This window comes from Bombina bombina, chromosome 1 (assembly GCF_027579735.1).
Source record: "Bombina bombina isolate aBomBom1 chromosome 1, aBomBom1.pri, whole genome shotgun sequence".
Lineage (NCBI taxonomy): Eukaryota > Metazoa > Chordata > Amphibia > Anura > Bombinatoridae > Bombina > Bombina bombina.
The window spans coordinates 1,240,407,244-1,240,434,898 of NC_069499.1; the positions used below are offsets into that span (position 1 = coordinate 1,240,407,244).

General features: G+C 40.3%; 1 protein-coding gene across 2 annotated transcripts in view; it reads left to right on the forward strand.

Annotated features, from left to right (window-relative positions):
* BCO1 (beta-carotene oxygenase 1) overlaps positions 1–27,655 on the forward strand; it is a 228,237-nt gene that overhangs the window by 68,094 nt on the left and 132,488 nt on the right. The window contains exons 3-4 of one of the 2 annotated variants that reach the window (XM_053700662.1): positions 3,854–3,983; positions 21,184–21,331. In XM_053700662.1, coding sequence (XP_053556637.1) covers positions 3,854–3,983; positions 21,184–21,331 — 278 coding nt within the window. Of the gene's footprint in view, positions 1–3,853; positions 3,984–8,994; positions 9,083–21,183; positions 21,332–27,655 lie in introns of those variants that run through there. The other variant, XM_053700667.1, reaches the window with a different exon arrangement.

The window sequence follows — 27,655 nt, forward strand, 5'->3', positions numbered from 1 at the left end:
ATAGGAGGAAGACTTTGGAGCCTCTTCTGGACCTCTTCAGCCACCGGATGATGGATCGCCAACCCCCGCTTGGGTTGGATGAAGATGTTGGAGCCAGGACGGATCGGTGATACCTGGATGGTGAAGACAAGTTAGGAAGATCTTCAGGGGCTTAGTGTTAGGTTTCTTTAAGGGGGGTTTGGGTTAGATTAGGGGTATGTGGGTGGTGGGTTGTAATGTTGGGGGGGGGGGTATTGTATGTTTTTTTTTACAGGCAAAAGAGCTGAAATTCTTGGGGCATGCCCCGCAAAGGGCCCTGTTCAGGGCTGGTAAGGTAAAAGAGCTTGTAACTTTTTAAATTTAGAATAGGGTAGGGAATTTTTTATTTTGGGGGGCTTTGTTATTTTATTAGGGGGCTTAGAGTAGGTGTAATTAGTTTAAAATTGTTGTAATATTTTTCTTATGTTTGTAAATATTTTTTTATTTTTTGTAACTTAGTTCTTTTTTATTTTTTGTACTTTAGCTAGTTTATTTAATTGTATTTATTTGTAGGAATTGTGTTTAATTAATTTAGTGATAGTGTAGTGTTAGGTTAATTGTAGGTAATTGTAGGTAGTTTATTTAATTAATTAATTTATTGATAGGGTAGTGTTAGGTTTAATTATATCTTAGGTTAGGATTTATTTTACAGGTAAATTTGTTATTATTTTAACTAGGTAACTATTAAATAGTTCTTAACTATTTAATAGCTATTGTACCTGGTTAAAATAATTACAAAATTGCCTGTAAAATAAATATTAATCCTAAAATAGCTATAATATAATTATAATTTATATTGTAGCTATATTAGGATTTATTTTACAGGTAAGTATTTAGCTTTAAATAGGAATTATTTATTTAATAAGAGTTAATTTATTTCGTTAGATGTAAATTATATTTAAGTTAGGGGGGTGTTAGTGTTAGGGTTAGACTTAGCTTTAGGGGTTAATCCATTTATTATAGTAGCGATGAGCTCCGGTCGTCAGATTAGGGGTTAATAATTGAAGGTAGGTGTCGGCGATGTTAGGGAGGGCAGATTAGGGGTTAATACTATTTATGATAGGGTTAGTGAGGCGGATTAGGGGTTAATAACTTTATTATAGTAGCGGTGCGGTCCGCTCGGCAGATTAGGGGTTAATAAGTGTAGGCAGGTGGAGGCGACGTTGTGGGGGGCAGATTAGGGGTTAATAAATATAATATAGGGGTCGGCGATGTTAGGGCAGCAGATTAGGGGTACATAGGGATAACGTAGGTTGCGGCGGTTTACGGAGCGGCAGATTAGGGGTTAAAAAAAATATGCAGGGGTCAGCGATAGCGGGGGCGACAGATTAGGGGTTAATAAGTGTAAGGTTAGGGATGTTTAGACTCGGGGTACATGTTAGAGTGTTAGGTGCAGACGTAGGAAGTGTTTCCCCATAGGAAACAATGGGGCTGCGTTAGGAGCTGAACGCTGCTTTTTTGCAGGTGTTAGGTTTTTTTTCAGCTCAAACAGCCCCATTGTTTCCTATGGGGATATCGTGCACGAGCACGTTTTTGAGGCTGGCCGCGTCCGTAAGCAACTCTGGTATCGAGAGTTGCATTTGCGGTAAAAATGCTCTACGCTCCTTTTTTGGAGCCTAACGCAGCATTTGTTTGAACTCTCAATACCAGAGTTAAATTTATGGTGCGGCCAGAAAAAAACCCGCGGAGCGTTAACAGCCCTTCTACCGCCAAACTCCAAATCTAGGCCTAAGTTTCTGTAACATGTTTTATACAATAAAAACACATTTGCTCTTTGCATTTTTTTATTTTTTAACAGCTAGATTCCTCTTGTGTTGCAGCTTGTAAACACGTAGTCAGGAATCCCCAATAGCTGCTGCCAACGTCTATTTGATCACTTGTTAAATTGCTTACATTACTTAAACAGCCAAGTGCTATTTTTAGTGTACGGTGACTCAGGGCTATTACAATTCATATTGAGACCATAAGATACCTCCCAAAATGTTCTTTTCTTTTTCTTTGTTTTTAATAAAAAGGGGGTCCGCAGGCCTGGAGTAGAGCCTTGGGGGTGAGGCTAAGTAGTTACTGGGCAGTGGTGGTGGTCTAAGGAATCATGTTACTACCAAGGCAGGAGGGTGAGGGTACAAGGGGCAGGCTGATATCAAACCGTTGCTACACTAAAAGTAGAAAAACGTCAGATCACTGTGTGTAGGGGGGGGGGGGGTGCAGCAGCAGCCAGGGCAATGTGTCTGCTGTCTAGTCAGCTGAATTTTTGCAGAGTGATCTGTAGTGGTCTCTAAACCGTTCTGGAGCATAAGTAAATTATTTGAAAGTTGTATACAGGGCTTAAGTTTTTGTGGGATTTATATACTGTTCCAACTGCCTTGTGAAGGTAAAGTCTGAAGATTTTGAAGACATCAATGCATTATTTAATCTTACCATAGGCTAATCTCTAACTTTTATTTTCTATTACTTTTATATTTTTCAATTTATATATATTTATCGGTTTCGATGGTGACTCCTCCCAACCTATATTTCCTGCTTCGCTGGTCTGTTACATATAGATCGGTCCCACCCTCTCTATACATCTCTCAAAATCATGAGTTTACAATGCTCAGATTAACTGCGCCTGCGCAAATCGGCGATTGCACTCTACTGCGCATGCATTATCCAATGTGCATGCGTTAATCTGTTAGTATGTGATTTCCTCCATGATGCCAATACGCATGAGCGAAACGGGAGCGCACAAGGGATTCCATGTAAGGAAAAAAATATAGCGTATGCGCAGATGATAAAGGAGGCGCGTGACATGGAGTGACGGCTGCCTAACGGCCAGATTTTCAATAGGATAATCGAAACACGTGATAGAGACAGAATAAAAAGATAAAAAAGGGTTGAATTTGTGGACTGACAGAAATTGATTTATAACGGCGATAACTCGATTTACACTAAAAGTTATGATTGATGAAGGAAAGTCATACTGATTTTCAACAAAGAATGACATACTGGATCGGCATCAAGGTAATTTCCTTCTGCCGTCAGTTAAAACTTGCTTTAAGCAAAGTCTGCACACATTACCGGTTGCAGACTGGGAAAGGAGGCTTGGTGTAGTTACTTAGGCAACCAGAAAGCATCCCCCTAGTAACAAAACTCAGTTATACTTCTACTTATACTTTTTTTAATGTGTGTTATGTTCTGTCACTTGTTAAGCCCACTCCGCAGACCCCATCCCTGCTCCTGCCCACCACATATCACACTTTTGCTCAGTGTGTGTGTGGGGGGGTGTCCCTCTTTTGGCTTTTGAAATGTTGTGAGGTATTATATACAGTATGTGTGTGTGTTTGTGTATATAAGTGCATGCATGAGTATGTGTGTCTGTGTTTGAGTACATTAAGGCTAAGACAGTCCTGCAAGAAAGTGGAACAATTTATGTTTTATAACATATGATAGTGATACAAGCATATAAATATAATATAAATATGCCCTTATATAGAGTCACAAAGACTGATGCACACAGACAAAGGCAGATACCCAGTACCACACAGACTAAATAGCATACAAACCTCACAATAAGATTGTGTATAGCATTCTCTTATGTCTTTTTAGCACATATAATCCATGCGCTACAGAATTTTGCAGTGCTATACAAATAAATGATAATAATAATGCAGAACATTACAGCTTTATGCATTCACTTAACATGGTTAAAGGTGTATTAAACATTGTTCTTTTGTTAAAAACAAATATGTTAAATCAAAGTAAACATAAAAATAAACAGGTTCTGTTAAAAACAGCAAACAACGTGCTTGTTTTCTTGCAAAATGAGCACTTAAAATTCTTGTTTGTTGATTGGCAGGTGAAGTCTACTACAGAAGTAAATTCCTCCGCAGTGACACATATAATACCAATATGGAGTCCAACAGGATAGTGGTGTCAGAATTTGGGACCATGGCTTATCCAGACCCGTGCAAGAACATCTTCTCCAAGTAAGTTCTACATGATCTTACAGTTTAACTGTATAAAATACATATTCTTTACCATTAAGATGGATTGGATAACCTTGTGAGATGGCATAATGGGGTTATCCAAAAGCAATAACAGGGTAAATTGCAAGAATATATGTACTTGAGTATCATAGATCATTTAAATCGCTGGGCCCTAAATGAACAGAGAGCACTTAACTCTTTTGCGGTTAAGTCTTTTTTTCACCAAAGTTTTTAGCTTTTTTAGCTACAAATTTTAGTGAATGACCCTCACAAATTTTTATTTTTTATTTTCAGCAGATTCACACTATACCATTATTACAATTACATTTATAATTCTTGACATATGAGATAACTGTGGCAAAAACTGTAAAAAAAAATATATATTTTTTTCTCTTAGACTTTAGTAAATAATACTAAGCATGGCCAAGTGACGACTGTTGTTATTTTGATCACCTTACTAAATTATCATCAATGGGTAGCCACATGGTAAATAGTGGCCTATATGGACTTTTGGGGGTTATAATATAGATTAGAGAGGCCCCATTTTTCAGTCCAAAAATAAAACCACTTTTTTTTCTTGCAAGTTGTTTACTGTTACCACAGTGATCACCTGACTATACAGATACAATAAATATATTTTTTGAGAGAGGGACTTGTCTGTACTAGAAAATAAACTTTATTGGGGGGTCGCTAATACCCTCGAACCTCTCCTCTCATCCATCTCCTCCTTTTCCTGCCCTGACCAATCTGCCACTATAATTCCACCCTTACATCGGTCCTTGACAATCTGGCCCCTCCTACCATAACTCGGAAATCACACACTCTTTCTCAGCATACACCTGGCATACACCTCTAACACGGTACCTATGCAGATGTTCCTGTACTGATGAGTGGCACTGGAGAAAATATCGGAGTTCAGCTGACTTTCTTCACTACAAGTTCATCTTGAACTCCTACTATTCTGCCCTTAATCCAGGCCCGGACTGAGCGTTGGGCATATCGGGCAAATGCCCGGTGGGCCGGGGCCAGTTATCTTAGCCCCGCGGTCGCCCTGCACAGGCACCGCCGCACAACAAGAAGACAACCTTCCCCTTACAGAAATACCAGCTACCCTCCCCTTAGGCTCCTACGGATGTGTGTGCGGCAATAAAGAAGAGAGGTTAACCTCCTGGTGGCAGAAGAATCCTGTGCGGTCGCATCTTTGCAGTATCACATCAAGAAAGCATGTATCTTTCTTTCTTGGCGGCCGCTGCTTCAGTGTTGCACCTAATGAAACCCATATTCAAAGGTTTTTGTTGTCGATACTGGGCTTAGGTGCAGCACTGAAGCGGCGGCCGCTGAGAAATAGAGGTACATGCAACCGTTTTGGATGTGACAGACACTGAAGTGACTTGGGTGACCGGTGTCCAGGAATGGAAAGCCGTCCGCCAGCCCACGTGCTGCACCCGCCATGGCCATCTGTCACTGTCACACAGACAGTCCTCCTACTCCGTCGTGGATTGACATGGAGACACCAGGAGGGAGGCGGGCTGCCTGCGTCTGCGCACCAGCTAGTGGAACTGGGATGAGGACAGAGAGAGAGTGCTCAGTGCGAGCAAAGCACAGACAGATTCAAGTTGTCATTAGCATAGAGTGCGCAGTCACAGTGCCAGCTCAGTTAGTCTGCAGATCTGACCACCAGTTATATACTATGCAATGCATGCACACTGGCTGCACACTATAAACTTCATAGTGCGCAATGTGCATGTATAGTGAAGATATATGGTAAAACAGCTGTATAGGTATATGATTTGTATAATATTCAAACCACCTTTGGTATATATTTTTAAATTTATATCATGATGAAAATTATTTTTATATGGCTTTGATATCCATAAGGATAATAATATCAGGATAATGTCATAGAATATATTCACTAAATAAAGTTGATTTATCAAACTACACATCATCATTAGGTTCCCTAATAAAGTCCCACGGGTTTCAATATCATTTGTATGCTGACGACACCCAAATCTACCTCTCTGCACCAGACCTATCTCCATCCTTGCTAGCAATTGTCACTAACTGTCTTTCTCACATCTCTTCCTGGATGTCCGCTCCTTATTTTCCCCCCTTCTTCCAAAATCTCCACCTCCAATCTCTCTATAACTGTAGACAACTCTATCATTACCCCTACCCCGCATGCCCAATGTCTTGGGTTCACATTTGTCTCAGATCTTTCTTTCACTCCTCACATTCAGTCCTTGGCTAAATCTTGCTGCTTCCACCTTAAAAACATCTCTAAAATTACACCTTTCTATAAAATTAACCTGGAGAAATGCGAAGCATTACCTATACACCTCCCGGATCATACCAAAAAACTGATTGAGGCCAATTTTGAATTTAAATGGGCTAAAAACCTCCTCAGATACTTAGGGATCAATCTAACCACAAGCTCATCGTTTGGTAGACTGTCGGCAGTCAAAATGATGATATTACCAAGGATCTTATATCTATTTCACACCCTACCAATTAGAATACCAGCTCCAGACTTGGACGACCTACAAAAGCATTTAATTAGTTTTATAAGGGGAAACAAAAAGGCTAGAATCCCTTTGGCAATCCTCTCTAGGAACAGACAGTTGGGGGGGTAGGGGCCCCAAACCTTAAGCACTATTATCAGGCAGCTAGATTAGCACAGACTGCACTTCTCAACGACCCTAACAAAGACATTATTTGGACTCAACTGGAAACAGGAAGCAGGAATTATCCCACGGGACATGATTCTTTGGGACCCTAAACGGTGCCTTAATAGGAAACAGCATGAATATCCGGTAATAGACTTTATGATCAAACACTGGTCTAGACTGACTGCCTCTCTGACTCTACTCCCCGCGCACTCCGCCAAAGCCACACTCACAAGCTTAGTTAGACATGAACTGATCCCCATTGTCAGATCCTCTTTTGCCTCCTTCCTATTGGCCCCTTACATCCTCTCTACCCTATTTAAGATCCTCAACTACTATTCCTTTTGCTGGATTATTGAATACACTAACCTTGTGTATACTGAGCCAATCCGGCTCCAAGCTCACCTCGTTGTAACCTGACGCTGTGCTCACTCTCCCTGTCAGTTCAGTGCTTCACATCGAGTGAGACGCTGCCTGTGTCTCACCCGCTGACGTCATCAGCTATTGCCGGTCCCAGCACAGAGGGTATTGCCGCTTCAGCTCACATCACAGAGACACGCTGTTTGTCTGATCTCTGCTCACACTCAAGCCTCTACAGTTAACCTATCTCTGCAGGAACCGTGTACAAACTTAAGCTGGAACTAGGTGCCAGGTTGTATATTGGGCATATGCTGTTATTTACTATTTCTCTTGCAAGTATTGACATTGTTCCTCTGAACCATAACTTACCAATCTTTGTCTCATACTTATATCCTGCCTATTGAGTTAAAGCTGACTTTGTGTCTGTACCTGAACTCTCTCTTGGCACATAACAACTTCATAGGGGTTAACTTAACATCAGCTGATGTGAGATAGCACCTCTGATACAAATACAACCATTATTATATTTTGATTACCACAATATCCTAGTCGCTTATAGAAAATCCTCTTTAGTTCAAAATAAATAATACATTGCTGATATAATAATCCAGCCTAAATCTAGAGGTTATAAGCAATTATGGATGTGAATGATTTAGCAAATCAGGTTACCACTCTTTCACAACGTATGGATACTATCACTCAAACACTCAGGGAGGTTCAAACTGAAAACCAGGTACTGAGAGATTGTTTTAGAGAGTTCTATACAGCTAAACCTGCACATACAGAAGTACTCCCTGAGCCTCAGGTTTCATTGCCAGACAAATTCACTGGTAATAGAGCTACATTTAAAGAGTTTAGAAACGCTTGCCTTTTATTGTTTGAACTTAAACCAAGAACATATAACAATGACAGAATAAAGGTTCTAACAACAATTTCTTATTTGAGGGGTGAGCCCCGTGCTTGGGCGGACAGCCTGTTTGAAACACAAAACCCCATACTAAATTCCATACAGGAATTCTTAACAGCATTTTTATTGCTTTATGATGATCCATTCAAGCAGGAGTCTGCAGAAACCTCTCTAAGGGCCCTGCGACAAGGCAGACAACCAGTTGAGAATTACATCTCACAGTTTAAAATATATGCAATTGATTCTAAGTGGAATGAACCTTCACTTAAACACCAATTTAGAGCTGGGCTCTCTGAGGACATCAAGGATGAACTGTCTCGCACAGGTGTCCCAGAGAGATTGGAAGATTTATTCATCCACTGTACCACTATTGACAGACGGTTGCGCGAACGCAAACAAGAAAGGGCAAATAATCCACCAGCTTCTTATAGACGCTATAATCCTTCCTCAAGTCTTCCTAAGGAGACTGATTCTCCCATGGATATCGGCTTCATTAGAGGCCCCCTCTCAGCAGAGGAAAAAGGAAGAAGAAGAGCACATAGATTGTGCATGTACTGCGCTGCCCCAGAGCATGATGTGAATGCCTGTCCTTTGTTAAAGAACTCTCTTACTTTATCTTTAACAAAGCTAACACCACCTCATATATCTATACCTCTTACCTTACAGTGGGATCAACACAGTATAAAGATTGACGCAGTTATCGATACTGGTGCATCAGGGAATTATATAGATTTTCACCTTGTAAATAGTAATAAAATACCTACACAAGCAAAACAGTCTCCTGTCTCTATTAATTTGGTGGATGGCTCTACTCTTTCAACAGGGCCCATAACTTTAGAAACCATACCTTTACTCATGCATTCTAACACTGGACACCGGGAGTCAATTAGCTTTGACATTATACCAAGTCCTCTTTATCCTATTATCCTTGGGCTCTCCTGGTTACAAATACATAAACCTGAATTTGATTGGGAGCATATGACTGTTAATCTATCCTCATCATATTGTTCACAGACATGCTACCCCATTAACAACATTTTACTCTCAACCACTATCACATTACCAGACGATAACACATATAATACCAATATGGAGTCCAACAGGATAGTGGTGTCAGAATTTGGGACCATGGCTTATCCAGACCCGTGCAAGAACATCTTCTCCAAGTAAGTTCTACATGATCTTACAGTTTAACTGTATAAAATACATATTCTTTACCATTAAGATGGATTGGATAACCTTGTGAGATGGCATAATGGGGTTATCCAAAAGCAATAACAGGGTAAATTGCAAGAATATATGTACTTGAGTATCATAGATCATTTAAATCGCTGGGCCCTAAATGAACAGAGAGCACTTAACTCTTTTGCGGTTAAGTCTTTTTTTCACCAAAGTTTTTAGCTTTTTTAGCTACAAATTTTAGTGAATGACCCTCACAAATTTTTTTTTTTTATTTTCAGCAGATTCACACTATACCATTATTACAATTACATTTATAATTCTTGACATATGAGATAACTGTGGCAAAAACTGTAAAAAAAATATATATATTTTTTTCTCTTAGACTTTAGTAAATAATACTAAGCATGGCCAAGTGACGACTGTTGTTATTTTGATCACCTTACTAAATTATCATCAATGGGTAGCCACATGGTAAATAGTGGCCTATATGGACTTTTGGGGGTTATAATATAGATTAGAGAGGCCCCATTTTTCAGTCCAAAAATAAAACCACTTTTTTTTCTTGCAAGTTGTTTACTGTTACCACAGTGATCACCTGACTATACAGATACAATAAATATATTTTTTGAGAGAGGGACTTGTCTGTACTAGAAAATAAACTTTATTGGGGGGTCGCTAATACCCTCGAACCTCTCCTCTCATCCATCTCCTCCTTTTCCTGCCCTGACCAATCTGCCACTATAATTCCACCCTTACATCGGTCCTTGACAATCTGGCCCCTCCTACCATAACTCGGAAATCACACACTCTTTCTCAGCATACACCTGGCATACACCTCTAACACGGTACCTATGCAGATGTTCCTGTACTGATGAGTGGCACTGGAGAAAATATCGGAGTTCAGCTGACTTTCTTCACTACAAGTTCATCTTGAACTCCTACTATTCTGCCCTTAATCCAGGCCCGGACTGAGCGTTGGGCATATCGGGCAAATGCCCGGTGGGCCGGGGCCAGTTATCTTAGCCCCGCGGTCGCCCTGCACAGGCACCGCCGCACAACAAGAAGACAACCTTCCCCTTACAGAAATACCAGCTACCCTCCCCTTAGGCTCCTACGGATGTGTGTGCGGCAATAAAGAAGAGAGGTTAACCTCCTGGTGGCAGAAGAATCCTGTGCGGTCGCATCTTTGCAGTATCACATCAAGAAAGCATGTATCTTTCTTTCTTGGCGGCCGCTGCTTCAGTGTTGCACCTAATGAAACCCATATTCAAAGGTTTTTGTTGTCGATACTGGGCTTAGGTGCAGCACTGAAGCGGCGGCCGCCAAGAAAGAGAGGTACATGCAACCGTTTTGGATGTGACAGACACTGAAGTGACTTGGGTGACCAGTGTCCAGGAATGGAAAGCCGTCCGCCAGCCCACGTGCTGCACCCGCCATGGCCATCTGTCACTGTCACACAGACAGTCCTCCTACTCCGTCGTGGATTGACATGGAGACACCAGGAGGGAGGCGGGCTGCCTGCGTCTGCGCACCAGCTAGTGGAACTGGGATGAGGACAGAGAGAGAGTGCTCAGTGCGAGCAAAGCACAGACAGATTCAAGTTGTCATTAGCATAGAGTGCGCAGTCACAGTGCCAGCTCAGTTAGTCTGCAGATCTGACCACCAGTTATATACTATGCAATGCATGCACACTGGCTGCACACTATAAACTTCATAGTGCGCAATGTGCATGTATAGTGAAGATATATGGTAAAACAGCTGTATAGGTATATGATTTGTATAATATTCAAACCACCTTTGGTATATATTTTTAAATTTATATCATGATGAAAATTATTTTTATATGGCTTTGATATCCATAAGGATAATAATATCAGGATAATGTCATAGAATATATTCACTAAATAAAGTTGATTTATCAAACTACACATCATCATTAGGTTCCCTAATAAAGTCCCACGGGTTTCAATATCATTTGTATGCTGACGACACCCAAATCTACCTCTCTGCACCAGACCTATCTCCATCCTTGCTAGCAATTGTCACTAACTGTCTTTCTCACATCTCTTCCTGGATGTCCGCTCCTTATTTTCCCCCCTTCTTCCAAAATCTCCACCTCCAATCTCTCTATAACTGTAGACAACTCTATCATTACCCCTACCCCGCATGCCCAATGTCTTGGGTTCACATTTGTCTCAGATCTTTCTTTCACTCCTCACATTCAGTCCTTGGCTAAATCTTGCTGCTTCCACCTTAAAAACATCTCTAAAATTACACCTTTCTATAAAATTAACCTGGAGAAATGCGAAGCATTACCTATACACCTCCCGGATCATACCAAAAAACTGATTGAGGCCAATTTTGAATTTAAATGGGCTAAAAACCTCCTCAGATACTTAGGGATCAATCTAACCACAAGCTCATCGTTTGGTAGACTGTCGGCAGTCAAAATGATGATATTACCAAGGATCTTATATCTATTTCACACCCTACCAATTAGAATACCAGCTCCAGACTTGGACGACCTACAAAAGCATTTAATTAGTTTTATAAGGGGAAACAAAAAGGCTAGAATCCCTTTGGCAATCCTCTCTAGGAACAGACAGTTGGGGGGGTAGGGGCCCCAAACCTTAAGCACTATTATCAGGCAGCTAGATTAGCACAGACTGCACTTCTCAACGACCCTAACAAAGACATTATTTGGACTCAACTGGAAACAGGAAGCAGGAATTATCCCACGGGACATGATTCTTTGGGACCCTAAACGGTGCCTTAATAGGAAACAGCATGAATATCCGGTAATAGACTTTATGATCAAACACTGGTCTAGACTGACTGCCTCTCTGACTCTACTCCCCGCGCACTCCGCCAAAGCCACACTCACAAGCTTAGTTAGACATGAACTGATCCCCATTGTCAGATCCTCTTTTGCCTCCTTCCTATTGGCCCCTTACATCCTCTCTACCCTATTTAAGATCCTCAACTACTATTCCTTTTGCTGGATTATTGAATACACTAACCTTGTGTATACTGAGCCAATCCGGCTCCAAGCTCACCTCGTTGTAACCTGACGCTGTGCTCACTCTCCCTGTCAGTTCAGTGCTTCACATCGAGTGAGACGCTGCCTGTGTCTCACCCGCTGACGTCATCAGCTATTGCCGGTCCCAGCACAGAGGGTATTGCCGCTTCAGCTCACATCACAGAGACACGCTGTTTGTCTGATCTCTGCTCACACTCAAGCCTCTACAGTTAACCTATCTCTGCAGGAACCGTGTACAAACTTAAGCTGGAACTAGGTGCCAGGTTGTATATTGGGCATATGCTGTTATTTACTATTTCTCTTGCAAGTATTGACATTGTTCCTCTGAACCATAACTTACCAATCTTTGTCTCATACTTATATCCTGCCTATTGAGTTAAAGCTGACTTTGTGTCTGTACCTGAACTCTCTCTTGGCACATAACAACTTCATAGGGGTTAACTTAACATCAGCTGATGTGAGATAGCACCTCTGATACAAATACAACCATTATTATATTTTGATTACCACAATATCCTAGTCGCTTATAGAAAATCCTCTTTAGTTCAAAATAAATAATACATTGCTGATATAATAATCCAGCCTAAATCTAGAGGTTATAAGCAATTATGGATGTGAATGATTTAGCAAATCAGGTTACCACTCTTTCACAACGTATGGATACTATCACTCAAACACTCAGGGAGGTTCAAACTGAAAACCAGGTACTGAGAGATTGTTTTAGAGAGTTCTATACAGCTAAACCTGCACATACAGAAGTACTCCCTGAGCCTCAGGTTTCATTGCCAGACAAATTCACTGGTAATAGAGCTACATTTAAAGAGTTTAGAAACGCTTGCCTTTTATTGTTTGAACTTAAACCAAGAACATATAACAATGACAGAATAAAGGTTCTAACAACAATTTCTTATTTGAGGGGTGAGCCCCGTGCTTGGGCGGACAGCCTGTTTGAAACACAAAACCCCATACTAAATTCCATACAGGAATTCTTAACAGCATTTTTATTGCTTTATGATGATCCATTCAAGCAGGAGTCTGCAGAAACCTCTCTAAGGGCCCTGCGACAAGGCAGACAACCAGTTGAGAATTACATCTCACAGTTTAAAATATATGCAATTGATTCTAAGTGGAATGAACCTTCACTTAAACACCAATTTAGAGCTGGGCTCTCTGAGGACATCAAGGATGAACTGTCTTGCACAGGTGTCCCAGAGAGATTGGAAGATTTATTCATCCACTGTACCACTATTGACAGACGGTTGCGCGAACGCAAACAAGAAAGGGCAAATAATCCACCAGCTTCTTATAGACGCTATAATCCTTCCTCAAGTCTTCCTAAGGAGACTGATTCTCCCATGGATATCGGCTTCATTAGAGGCCCCCTCTCAGCAGAGGAAAAAGGAAGAAGAAGAGCACATAGATTGTGCATGTACTGCGCTGCCCCAGAGCATGATGTGAATGCCTGTCCTTTGTTAAAGAACTCTCTTACTTTATCTTTAACAAAGCTAACACCACCTCATATATCTATACCTCTTACCTTACAGTGGGATCAACACAGTATAAAGATTGACGCAGTTATCGATACTGGTGCATCAGGGAATTATATAGATTTTCACCTTGTAAATAGTAATAAAATACCTACACAAGCAAAACAGTCTCCTGTCTCTATTAATTTGGTGGATGGCTCTACTCTTTCAACAGGGCCCATAACTTTAGAAACCATACCTTTACTCATGCATTCTAACACTGGACACCGGGAGTCAATTAGCTTTGACATTATACCAAGTCCTCTTTATCCTATTATCCTTGGGCTCTCCTGGTTACAAATACATAAACCTGAATTTGATTGGGAGCATATGACTGTTAATCTATCCTCATCATATTGTTCACAGACATGCTACCCCATTAACAACATTTTACTCTCAACCACTATCACATTACCAGACGATAATTCTGACTTTCAAGATGTCTTTAACAAGGTTGATGCACAAACACTCCCCCCACATAGGCCATATGACTGTCCTATCGACCTATTGCCAGGGGCAACCATACCTGTAGGTCACATATATCCACTCTCCAAACCCGAATTAGATCATTTAAAACTTTATTTGCAAGAAAATCTTGCAAAGGGTTTTATAAGACCTTCCACTTCTCCAGCCGGGGCTGGTATCTTTTTTGTAAAGAACAAAGACCAGTCACTTAGACCAATCATTGATTATAGGGAGCTTAATAAAAGAACTAAGAAAAATCGCTACCCTTTACCGCTCATTCCTGAGCAAATTGAGAGATTACGTACTGCAAAGGTCTTCACAAAGTTGGACCTTCGGGGGGCTTATAATCTCATACGAATGAGGGCTGGAGATGAATGGTTAACAGCTTTTAGAACTCGTTATGGCCTGTATGAGTATACAGTCATGCCTTTCGGGTTATGTAATGCTCCAGCTACATTTCAGTGCTTCATAAATGATATATTTAAAGACATTTTAGACAATTTCATCGTTGTATATCTAGATGACATACTTATATTTTCTGACAATCAACAAGAACATATCACACATGTAAGAACTGTACTAGCACGGCTCCGTGAACATAGATTGTATGCGAAATTAGAAAAATGTGAGTTTAATAGCTCGCAAGTCGCATTTTTAGGCTATGTCATATCCAATAAAGGCATTAAAGGGACATGAAACCCAAATTTTTTCTTTCATGATTTAGAAAGAGCATACAATTATAAACAACTTTGTAATTTACTTCTATTATCTGTTTTGCTTCATTCTCTTGATATTCTTTGCTGAAAAGCATATCTAGATATGCTTAGTAGCTGCTGATTGGTAGCTGCACATAGATGCCTCCTGTGATTGGTTCACCGTGTGCATTGATATTTCTTCATTAAAGTATATCTAAAGAATAAAACAAATTAGGTAATAGAAGTAAATTGAAATGTTGTTTAAAATTATATTCTCTTCCTTAATCATGAAAGAAAATGTTTGGGTATAGTGTCCCTTTAAGATGGATGATTCTAAAATCCAAGCCATTATTCAATGGCCTACCCCAAAAACCAGAAAAGAGGTGCAAAGATTCCTCGGTTTTGCTAATTTTTATAGTAAATTTATTAAAAACTTCGCTCATACTGCCAGACCCCTTACTGACTTAACAAAACATACTCAACCATTCAACTGGACTTCAGACTGTCAAAAGGTTTTTGAGAAACTAAAAACTGACTTCACCACCGCACCTATACTTACATTCCCTGATGCGGAATTGCAATATATTGTAGAGGTCGATGCTTCAGATTACGCTCTGGGGGCAGTGCTGTCACAAAAACAATCGCTCACTGACTCTATGCATCCTGTTGCCTACTTGTCCAGGCTCATGCTTGCAGCTGAACGAAATTATCCCGTTGGGGAGAAATAACTGCTAGCAATAAAATCAGCATTTGACCAGTGGAGACACCTCTTGGAGGGTGCCAAGTTTCCCATTATCATTATAACAGACCACAAGAATTTGCAATATTTGCAACAAAACAGGACCTTGTCTGCCAGACAACTTCGGTGGAACTTGTACTTCTCTCGCTTTGATTTTATCATCATGTACCGCCCTGGGATCCGTAATGGCAAGGCTGACGCCTTATCCAGAAGAGACACTAGACCACCTTTGACTGATAAACCAACTTGTATCATCCCTAGTTCAAAATTCTTAGGCATGATTGTTAACTCAGATCCAGCCTTCCAGAAATCTCAGCTTGAGGATCCCACGAAACCTAACCATCTACTTCACAAGAAACGAAATGGTCTTTACTTCCATGCTAATCAGCTTTATATTCCACCTACCTACAGGACCACTCTTCTCCATGCTCATCATGATTCTCCTCTTACAGGACACCTTGGAGAATGGAAAACTCTGAATCTCCTTAAACGACACTACTGGAGGCCTGCTATGACCAGGTCACTACACGAATACATCACTCATTGTACCACTTGTGCGACTACCAAACCGTCTCATGCATTCCCAGTTGGCCTTCTACAGCCTTACCCAGTCCCAGAGACTCCCTGGTCTCATCTCGCAATGGACTTCATTGTCGATCTTCCGAAATCCTCCTCCTACACCTCCATACTTGTTGTTGTTGATCTCCTGTCAAAAATGGCTCATTTCTTACCGGCGGTTGGCACACCCACCGCGCAACAAACGAGTGACATGTTCATCAAAGAGATAGTCCGCTTACATGGCCTACCCTTAGTCATTTTAACCGATAGAGGATCACAATTCACTTCCCGCTTTTGGAAACTACTTTGTAGGACTTTACAAATATCTCAAAAACTCACTACTTCTTATCACCCCCAGACTAATGGGCAGGCTGAGCGCACGAATCAGTGGTTGGAACAGTATCTCCGCTGTTTCTGTTCCAATCAACAGGAATCTTGGGCAGACCATCTTGCATTAGCAGAATTTGCCTACAATAATGCCACTAATTCATCAACTGGTTTCAGTCCGTTTTTTATCAATCATGGTATCCACCCAAGAATTAACTACCTACCCTACTTGCCATCACCAAATCCGACAGTTAACGATACTATCAATGATATATCGGAAACCTTTGCTGTTGCCCAGAACAACATCAAACATGCTCAAGCATCCCATAAAAAGTTCTATGATTTGCGACACACACCTCAACCTCAGTACCAGGTTGGTCAGCTAGTCTGGTTGTCTACCAAAAACCTTCACTTGCATACCCCATCGCGGAAGTTAAGTAAACTCTACATTGGTCCTTTCCCAATTCTGGCAATCAGAAACCCAGCAACGGTCACCCTTAGACTCCCTGATTCATGCAGGATTCATCCCACTTTCCATGTCTCCCTGATCAAGCCGTGTCTTTCTGCCCATTTACCATCTAATGCCGTTTCACATGATGTCTCTCAGGATGTGGAATATGAGGTCCAGTCTATTCTGGATTCCAGACGCCGTGGAGGACACTTGGAATACTTGATTCATTGGAAAGGGTATGATCATACTGAGGATTCTTGGGAACCTGCATCCTCTGTATCTGCACCTCGTTGTGTTTCTTTGTTTCATCGCCGGAATCCGGATCGCCCTAGTCCTTAAACCCTCGCTGTGGGTTTCTTTGGGGGGGGATGTGTCAGATCCTCTTTTGCCTCCTTCCTATTGGCCCCTTACATCCTCTCTACCCTATTTAAGATCCTCAACTACTATTCCTTTTGCTGGATTATTGAATACACTAACCTTGTGTATACTGAGCCAATCCGGCTCCAAGCTCACCTCGTTGTAACCTGACGCTGTGCTCACTCTCCCTGTCAGTTCAGTGCTTCACATCGAGTGAGACGCTGCCTGTGTCTCACCCGCTGACGTCATCAGCTATTGCCGGTCCCAGCACAGAGGGTATTGCCGCTTCAGCTCACATCACAGAGACACGCTGTTTGTCTGATCTCTGCTCACACTCAAGCCTCTACAGTTAACCTATCTCTGCAGGAACCGTGTACAAACTTAAGCTGGAACTAGGTGCCAGGTTGTATATTGGGCATATGCTGTTATTTACTATTTCTCTTGCAAGTATTGACATTGTTCCTCTGAACCATAACTTACCAATCTTTGTCTCATACTTATATCCTGCCTATTGAGTTAAAGCTGACTTTGTGTCTGTACCTGAACTCTCTCTTGGCACATAACAACTTCATAGGGGTTAACTTAACATCAGCTGATGTGAGATAGCACCTCTGATACAAATACAACCATTATTATATTTTGATTACCACAATATCCTAGTCGCTTATAGAAAATCCTCTTTAGTTCAAAATAAATAATACATTGCTGATACCCATTATCCAAAAATGGGAAAATAGAGGACTCTATAGAATAGCTGATCTTATAGTAGGAGGTAAAATGATGAGTTACACACAACTACAAGAAAAATTGCAGCCAATCAAATTAGAATGGTTTTTATACTTGCAACTTAGATCCATCATTCACCCTATCTTGCCATCCATAACTAAAAATTTACCCTCTGTACTAGAGAGCATATGCAGTACCTCATCTAGGCCCAAGAACACCATCTCCAGGCTTTATCGAGCAATCCAGCTAGCATCAGACAATGCTAAATCCACCCTACAAACTAAGTGGGAACAGGATATCAATAGGGAGGTGGAGACTCAAGAGGGGCATGTAACCCTATCTAGTGCAGGGAAGGGATTAATAAGTGCAGATATGTGGGAAAATTGCATTAAGACCAACTTTCGATGGTATCTAACACCGCAGATAACCTCACACTCCACCAAAGATAGATCTAGACTCTGCTATAGATGCTGTGGGGAGGTCGGGGACTATAAACACATGTGGTGGGACTGCCCACATACACGTAGGGTGTGGAACCAACTATCACGGTTCTTAAGCTCTATCATAGACAGCCCGATTAAGCTCACCATGGAACAAGCTTTACTCCACGTCAGACTTAAAGAATTCAATAAATACATTAATTTATTTATCAAGATAACATGTACAGCCACAAGGATATGTATAGCCCGCCACTGGAGGGAGAGTGCCCCGTCCTGGGAAGAAGTTAAACTAAAACTTACCCTCACTTGGATTGTTCTATCAATTGGATTTTAAAATCCCCACACACGATAGATAAAATCTGGTTCAAAAGGAGACATACTAATCCCACATATAATAAACTTTTGAATTAAGCGGAGTAGAATGGTCAGGAGATACCCCTTCATCTACACTTTACTTCTCTCTCTTTCTCTTTGCTTCATCTAATTCTTTTCCCTCTTCACTATTTCTTTATTTTATTATTCTTCATCCTGGAAGTATATAACCAGTTTGAGCCTTAAAGCAACTCAATTGTGTACAAAGTTACTTCAATCCCAGCTACAAAAGAAAATTCTTCACTGTATAGACTAATGTTTCACAATGTTGGGTGCCATTAAGCCTTTTTTGAAAGAATGATCTTACAGGTTATGATACAGCGACTGAATGATTCAATGATCCGTAACCTGAACTATTTTACTCACTATGTAATCTTAGAAGGACCAGGATTTCTGTTTTCCTGATCTGTTAATTTCTTGTTTTACATTTCTTTTTGTTATTATGCACTTGCTACAAAATAATAAAAATTACTTTATCATAAAATTAAACGTTTCCTTACCCAAGACACAAATAAGATTTAAATCCACTCTCTCATCCTTTCCTGCCTCGACTACTGCAACTCTGTCCTCTCTGGTCTCCCTAGGTGCCGCATAGCTCCTTTATAATCCATAATGAATGCCTCTGCCAGGCTCATCTTCCTTACACATCGCTTTTCATCTGCTGCACCTCTCTGACAATCCCTTTCCTGGCTTCCTCTTGCCTCCAGGATTAAACTAAAAATTCTGACTCTGACATACAAGCAGGGCCGGATTTCCCATTAGGCACAGTATATTGCAGTGCAGTGAGGGGCGCCTGCCTGTAGTCAGTGTATTAAGGGCATTCATTTTAGTAAGAATTGTGCTGCCAACTGCTTACAGAATCGAGTGTTTCATTGGGAATATGTTACAGCAGTCCAGGGAGCCATGAAGGAGAGAGGGGCAAAGATTAAAACTAAACCCCTCCCATTTTTGCATGTTTACTGTGAAAGTTTCACTTTTATTTTATGTACTTCTGTTGCCTCCCTCACACAGCCAAGCTCCATGCTGATAACTGTGGTGCAGACACTTTTTGTTGAAGGAATGAAGGCTTTAGGACAGGTTAGGACTGTACAAGGCTTCTAAAACTGCCTAGAATGACAACATAACAAGCAGAGCACACTTTAGCCCCTTGGGTTAAACTGTTGGGGGGGTATTTGTATTTTTTTTTACAGGTAAAAGAGCTGATTTCTTTGGGGCAATGCCCCGCAAAAGGCCCTTTTAAGGGCTATTGATAGTTTAGTTTAGGCTAGGGTTTTTTTATTTTGGGGGGGGCTTTTTATTTTCATAGGGCCCTTAGATTAGGTGTAATTAGTTTAAATCTTTGATAATTTATTTTTTATTTTTTGTAACTTAGTGTTTATTTTTTTGTGTAACTTAGTGTTTGTTATTTTTGGTAACTTAGTTGAAAGTTTTTTGTAACTTAGTAATTTTTTTATTGTAGATTTAAATTATTTAAATAGGGTTAGGTGTTTAAATATAGAATATAGTTATTTTAATTTGTAGTTTAATGTAATTTTAGTATAATAGTTAGGGTAGATTAATTTTTATTTTAACATAGTTAATTGTAATTTTATTATAATAGTTTGTGTAGATTAATTAGTAATTTAATATAGTTTAATGTAATTTTAGTATAATATTTAGGGTAGATTAATTAATAGTTTAATATAGTTTAATTTTAAAGGTAAGTTTTAATAAGATAGGGATGAGTTAATATTTAATATAAAGTTATCGGGTTGTTAGGTTTAGGGGTTAATACGTTAATTTAGTTTATGGCGATGTGGGGGGCTGGCAGTTTAGGGGTTAATAACGTTATTTAGTTGCAGTGGGCTCCGGGAGTGGAGGAATAGGGGTTAATAACATAATGTAGGTGGCGGCGGTGTAGGGGGCGGCAGATTGGGGTTAATAAGTATAATGTAGGTGGCGGTGGGCTCCGGGAGCGGAGGAATAAGGGTTAATAAGTTTATTAGAGTGGCGATGGGCTCCGGGAGCAGCGGTTTAGGGGTTAATAACTTTATTTAGTTGTGGTGGGCTCCGGAAGCGGCGGTATAGGGGTTCACATTTTAGTATAGTGTGTGTGTTTAGTGACCGGCTATAAATAAAGTTGTGAAAAAGCCGAATAGCAGCCAGATCGATGACTATTAGTTAAAAACAGTCCGCTGCTCATCACCCCGTACTTGGTGCACAGCTTTTTTGGTAACTATGGAGAGCATATTCAGGTCCACGGCGGCGATGTTAGGCGAGCGTATTGGTGCCGGTGAATGCAGCACAGTTGACGGGTTGATAAATAGGCCCCATAGTTTCAAATTTTCATGTTCCTTCTCCCTTTATATACAAAGCTATTTTTCAATAATTTATTATTTTGTTGTTTCAGAGCCTTTACCTACCTCTCACATGTAATTCCTGAATTCACGGACAACTGTCTAATTAACATCATAAAGTTCGGGGATGATTACTATGCTTCTTCTGAAACCAACTTTATTAGAAAAATTGACCCCAACACTCTTGAAACCCTAGATAAGGTATGGTATGTCATGGTACAAAGCGGTTTAGAGCCTTGGAAAGAAGTAATGTTCCATTTCAGGTGTGTCTGAATTTAAAGACTTCTTGCCTGTTTGACCTCAATAAAGACAGGATTTTTTACACTGCATGTATAATTTTGGATTTGCTGAAGGGTAAAAATATCATTCAGCACTTATAGAAGCTTCACTTACAGTAATCATGTTAACCAGGGTAATAAAGGCATAGTTGCCAACTGTCCTGTTTTTAAAGGGACAGTCCGTTTTTTGTCTTCCTTTCCCTGGCTATTAAGTTTGTCCCAGTTTAGTCTGTATTTAGTTTAATACTATTATGTGCAGTGCAGTACTTTCACCAGAGAGGTCTCTGTGGCTTTTGATTTGACTCTATTTTCATTAACATTCTTATTGCTTATTAGTCTTCTTTATCAAAGTTTATTAGTGTTTAGACAGGTGCCAGGTAAGCGGATGATAGTGTTTTAGCAAAAGTAAAACATAAAAAACAAATTCTCAACATACAGTATCTCACAAAAGTGAGTACACCCCTCTCATTTTTGTAAATATTTTATTATATTTTTTCATGTGACAACACTGAAGAAATGACACTTTGCTACAATGTAAAGTAGTGAGTGTACAGCCTGTATAACAGTGTAAATTTACTGTCCCCCCAAAATAACTCAACACACAGCCATTAATATCTAAACCGTTGGCAACAAAAGTGAGTACATCCCTAAGTGGAAATGTCCAGGCTTCCTTCTGGAACGACAGCCATGGAGAAGTGGAAGAGGACTCCAGTGGCAACCTGTGAACCTCTGGTGAGCTCCATGCTCAAGAGGGTTAAGGCAGTGCTGGAAAATAATGGTGGCCACACAAAATATTGACACTTTGGGCCCAATTTGGGCATTTAAACTTAGGTGTGTACTCACTTTTTGTTGCCAACGGTTTAGACATTAATGGCTGTGTGTTGAGTTATTTTGATGGGACAGCAAATTTACACTGTTATACAGGCTGTACACTCACTACTTTACATTGTAGCAAAGTGTCATTTCTTCAGTGTTGTCACATGAAAAGATATAATAACATATTTACAAAAATGTGAGGGGTTTACTTACTTGTGTGAGATAATGGGGCCTATCTATCAAGCTCCGGATAGAGCTTGAGGCCCCGTGTTTCTGGCGAGCCTGCACCAGTTATGTAGCAGCGGTCTAAAGACCGCTGCTCCATAACCTGTCCACCTGCTCTGAGCAGGTGGACAAACATTGCCCCAATTCAACGTGATCGAGTACGATCGGGTTGATTGACACCCACCTGCTGGCGGCCGATTGGCCGCAAGTCTGCAGGGGGCGTCGTTGCACCAGCAGCTCTTGTGAGCTGCTGGTGCAATGCTGAATACGGAGAGCGTATTGCTCTCCGCATTCAGCGAGATCTGGCGGACCTGATCCACACTGTCGGATCAGGTCCGTCAGACTTTGATAAATAGAGGCCACTGTATCTACATATATTGTTCTCTATTCCATCAGCCCCAACATAGCAGTAAGCAGGTTGAACATAATGAGAAAATATCATCTATATAAACTAAAGTTATTTGTGGTGTCCTGCTATACAGAAGGGTTAATAATTTAACCCTTGCTTGCTTATTTCTGGTACTGACAGTAAAGGTATTCTTCCTATGTCAGTTATGTGCTTGAGAGTAAGGGAGGTGATGGAGCTTGATGATTTAAAGGGACCGTCTAATCAAAAGTAAACTTTCATAATTTAGACAAGGCATTCAGTTTTAAACAACTTTCCAATTTACTTTTATCATCAAATTTGCTTTGCTCTCTTGATATTGTTTGTTGAAGGTTAAACCTAGAGTAGGCTCATATGCCAATTTATAAGCCATGAAGGCCTCTTATCTCAGTGCACTTTGACAGTTAGACAGTGTTAGTTTATGTGTGCTGCATATATAGCATCGTGCTCACTCCAATGGAGGTTTTTATGAGTCAGTGCTAAATGGCTAAAATGCAAGTCTGTCAAAAGAACTGAAATAAGGGGACAGTTTGCAGAGGCTTAAATACAAGGTAATTACAGAGGTAAAAAGTATATTAATATAACTGTTAGTTATGCAAAACTGGGGAATGGGGAATAAAGGGATTATCTATCTTTTTAAACAATAACAATTCACTATTACTTGCACATAGCCATGCATACAATTAAAGTCAGTTCCAAAACAACAATGCACTGCTGGTAGCTAGGTGAACACATCTGGTAAACCTGTAAGAAATGACAAATATGTGTAGCCACCAATCTACAGCTAGCTACCAGTAGTGAATTGATGCTGCTAAGGATATGCACATATCCTTATCAACAAAGGTACCCAAGAGAACAAAATACATTTGATAACATAAGTGAATAAAAAAATGGCATGAATCATGAAATTACTAGTATGGCTACTTTATACTTCTAGTATTTCTTTCTAATGGTAGTAAGAGTCCACAAGCCTTACACCACCTGGCATTACATCACCTGGTCACCAGGAGGTGGCAAAGACACCCTACCAGAGCTTTATATAAATCCCTCCTACTACCCCTTCTCTCCCAGTAGTTATTTGCCTCTTCATGGAGGAGCAAGGAATTTATGAGGTGTTTATTATTTTTTTTATTTTTAAGTATTACTCATGTTGGATTACCCTCAGTGGATAGTTCCCAGATGAGAGGGTCAGGATTTATGTAGCTGGTCCTTCTGAGTGGAGTTTTTGCAAGCAGCAGAGCAGGGATGTCTCAGGGAAGTTCTCAAGCCTCCTCCAGTGCTAATATAGCTGTATGGGTTCAGCTGTACAAGGGATCCTCAGGCTGTCAGTCACAGTAGCAGGATCATCAACTCATCTTACATGTGGGTAATTATTCTCATCAGTGCTGAGACCACCCAGATGGGCTTATAATACAGACTTATAAAATGTTGATGTTTTTCCCCCTTTGCTGGGTTACTTATGTTAAGGGAATTATATAGGAGTAAGGTATAATGGGCACATCTTTATTTTGTGTGTATCCTTTCCCTTGGTGCTTCACTCTAACCCCCTTGGTTACTCAGTGTTCTGTTTGACGGAGCACAGAGTATCTTGTAATGCCGCCACATAAGGCTATATAACTTTATTCCTAAATATTAACTATGAGTTTGTAATGTATTTTAATGTAGTTTTCTCCTTAAACATCCAACCCAACATTTGTTTTAATGACTCAGATAGAGCATACCTAGGTAGGTAGCGAGCACGTGTTTGGAGCACTAAATTGCAGCAGAGAGAGCAAGCGAACCAAATAAATTTTAAATTAGAAATATATTGGAAAGTTTTTTGTTTGTTTTTTAAATTGCATGCTCTATCTGAATGAAACATTTTGACTTTCATGTCTGTTTAACCAATGTCAACAAATCAAGACATTTGAACAATTTCATATACATAATTTTATATTTAACATATTTTTAAATGTCCTAATTTTAAACAAAAATCATAAATGAAAAGTGGGATTACATAATTCCCAAATTTTCTGAAGGAGTTCCTGGGACTGGGGTTGATTTAGGGAGAACTGTGGACAAGCAATTTGTGACAATTTGGGGAGGAATCAAGAATGTCCAGGTGCAGTATCTGGCAGGATACGGGTGAATGAGCTGGGCCTGTTGCAGGGGCATGACTAGGCAAACTACAAAATTTATAAGGTAGAGAGAGATGTGGGATGTACAAGGCCGAGTTCCCAAAATATGATCATCTCATAAATTACAGGATACTTAAAAGCCCTGAGATAATAATGTTAAACGTATATACGTTATAAAGTTCAAAAGTGTGATTTCAGCAATATTTTAACTAGGCACCATTTTAAAAAAAGTCACACAAAAGGCCCAGATATACTCTGCCAAACAGGACACAGGACAGTAAGGCTGATGAATAAGATATATCCAAACACCATTTGAAAAGCCATGCAAAGTATGTTTTAATGGGTTGGAAAACTGGGCTTTATGCCAAGTATCAGCTTTTTGTATTGCAAAATAAAGGGGCATTAAACTACTTGGCACTACTTCAATAGTATGGTTTTTACTCACCATGCTAATGTTGCTGGCTATTTTCATCATTTTGTGTTACAGTATATTATACAGAGCAGGAGCTTGACATTTTTCGATCGTGTGAGCTGTTAAACGCTATACCTTGCTAATAGCTGGGGTTATAATATAAGGATACGGGAACATAGGAGGATCCAGCTAGTGCCGTAACTAGGGATTCCCCTGTGTGAGCAGAAGGACTAGCGGAATCACCCTCCACATGAGATAACAAGTCCGGCCCGCTGACGCTAGACGCCCGGTCTGTAATACATGGAGGCTTTTCTGAGCAGTCAGCGCTGAAAATCCTCTTACATAAGAGCCGCATAGCGGACGAAGAATAAAGGTAAGCTCAGGCTGCAAGATAGCCCTGTGAGCTGTGTCACTATATCATTTGTGGAAAACTTTGGAAAAGTTTTAACGGCTACCATTCTGACAAAGCCTTTCTGAACAATTCAGATCTGAGTGCCACTTTATCGTTCTTATTGCTAAGCCGGGCAAATCTATTTATGTTTCTGTTTTTAATTCTCTGAGAGCGAACGTCTGTTTTGTATTTGTATGTGTCGACACAGCTTTTAATATATATCATTTTATAATATAAAAGTTTTTTATCCAATTATTTCATTCCTTATTATTTTAAGTGAGTTTAATAAAGTTGATATCCTATGCAGTTTTGAATTGTAAGTATTGTTCATTTTGTCACCTAGCATTTGCATATAATAGATATTTTCTCTGGTTAGGAACCCTGCTATTTTCTGATAGTGCCAATATATTTCTTCACATTTGCCATTTTCTCAATGGGATTAAGGTCTGGGGAGTTTCCTGGCCATGGACCCAAAATTTCGAAGTTTTGTTCCCCAAGTCACTTAGTTATCACTTTTGTCTTATTGCAAGGTGCTCCATCATGCTAGAAAAGGCATTGTTCGTCACCAAACTGCATTGTTCGTCACCAAACTATGCTTGGATGGTTGGGAGATGTTGTTCTTGGAGGATGTTTTGTACCATTCTTTATTCATGGCTGTGTTTTAGGCAAAATTGTGAGTGAGCCCACTCCCTTGGCTGAGAAGCAAGACCACACATGAATGGTCTCAGGATACTTTACTGTTGGCATGACACAGGACTGATGGTAGTGCTCACCTTTTCTTCTCTGGACAAGGTTTTTCTGGATATCCCAAACAATCAGAAAGGGGATTCATCAGAGAAAATGACTTTACCCCAGTCCTCAACAGTCCAATATGTGTACATTTTGCAGAATATCAGTCTGTCCCTAATGTTTTTCCTGGAGAGAAGTGGCTTCTTTGCTGCCCTTCTTGCCTTCTTGATATCAGGCCATCCTCCAAAAGTCTTTGCTTCACTGTGCGTGCAAATGCACTCGCACCTGCATGCTGCCATTCCTGAGCAAGCTCTGCACTGGTGGTGCCCCAATCCCGCAGCTGAATCAACTTTAGGAGACGGTCCTGGCACTTGCTGGACTTTCTTGGGCGCCCTGAAGCCTTCTTCACAACAATTAAACCTCTCTCCTTGAAGTTCTTGATGATCCGATAAATGGTTGATTTAGGTGCAATCTTAGTAGCAGCAATATCCTTGCCTTTGAATCCCTTTTTGTGCAAAGCAATAAGGACTGCACGTGTTTCCTTGCAGGTAACCATGGTTAACAGAGGAAGAACAATGATTTCAAGCACCACCCTCATTTTAAAGCTTCCAGTCTATTATTCTAACTCATTTAGCATGACAGCGTAGTCTCCAGCCTTGAAAAAGAGAAACACAGGCGCAACCCGACTCAGGTGCAAATCATTTAATGAAAAGTAAGCGCACACACAACAATGGCAACTTACAACATTTAAAAAGCAAAGATTCAGACAAAAACCCAATACGGTTGGTTGAAAAAGTCTCTCCAGTGTCTGTCCACTTCCACAAATCCAGTCAGTTCCCCCTCCACCACAGCCATCCAAAACCAAGTGTAGAGATAGGGACAGAAGGCTCCTGGATGCAAGTCCGGCAGAGACTGATAGTCTCTACGGGTTTCATCAGACTTTTTCAAGAGTCAATATTCACAGCTGCCCTAACCGGCTTTTTAAAAGGGCCAATGTGATTTAATTTTATGTGCAATAGCCAATCATATGCCTGGCCCCGCCCATTCTTGTTGCAAAAGCACATAGTAAAAATGTATACAAAAAGGAATTGTAATAGTTATATACATACAAGGGCAATGAACAATTTCAATGTAAACCCTTTCTTTTAAAGCTTGAAATTGCAACCATGTAT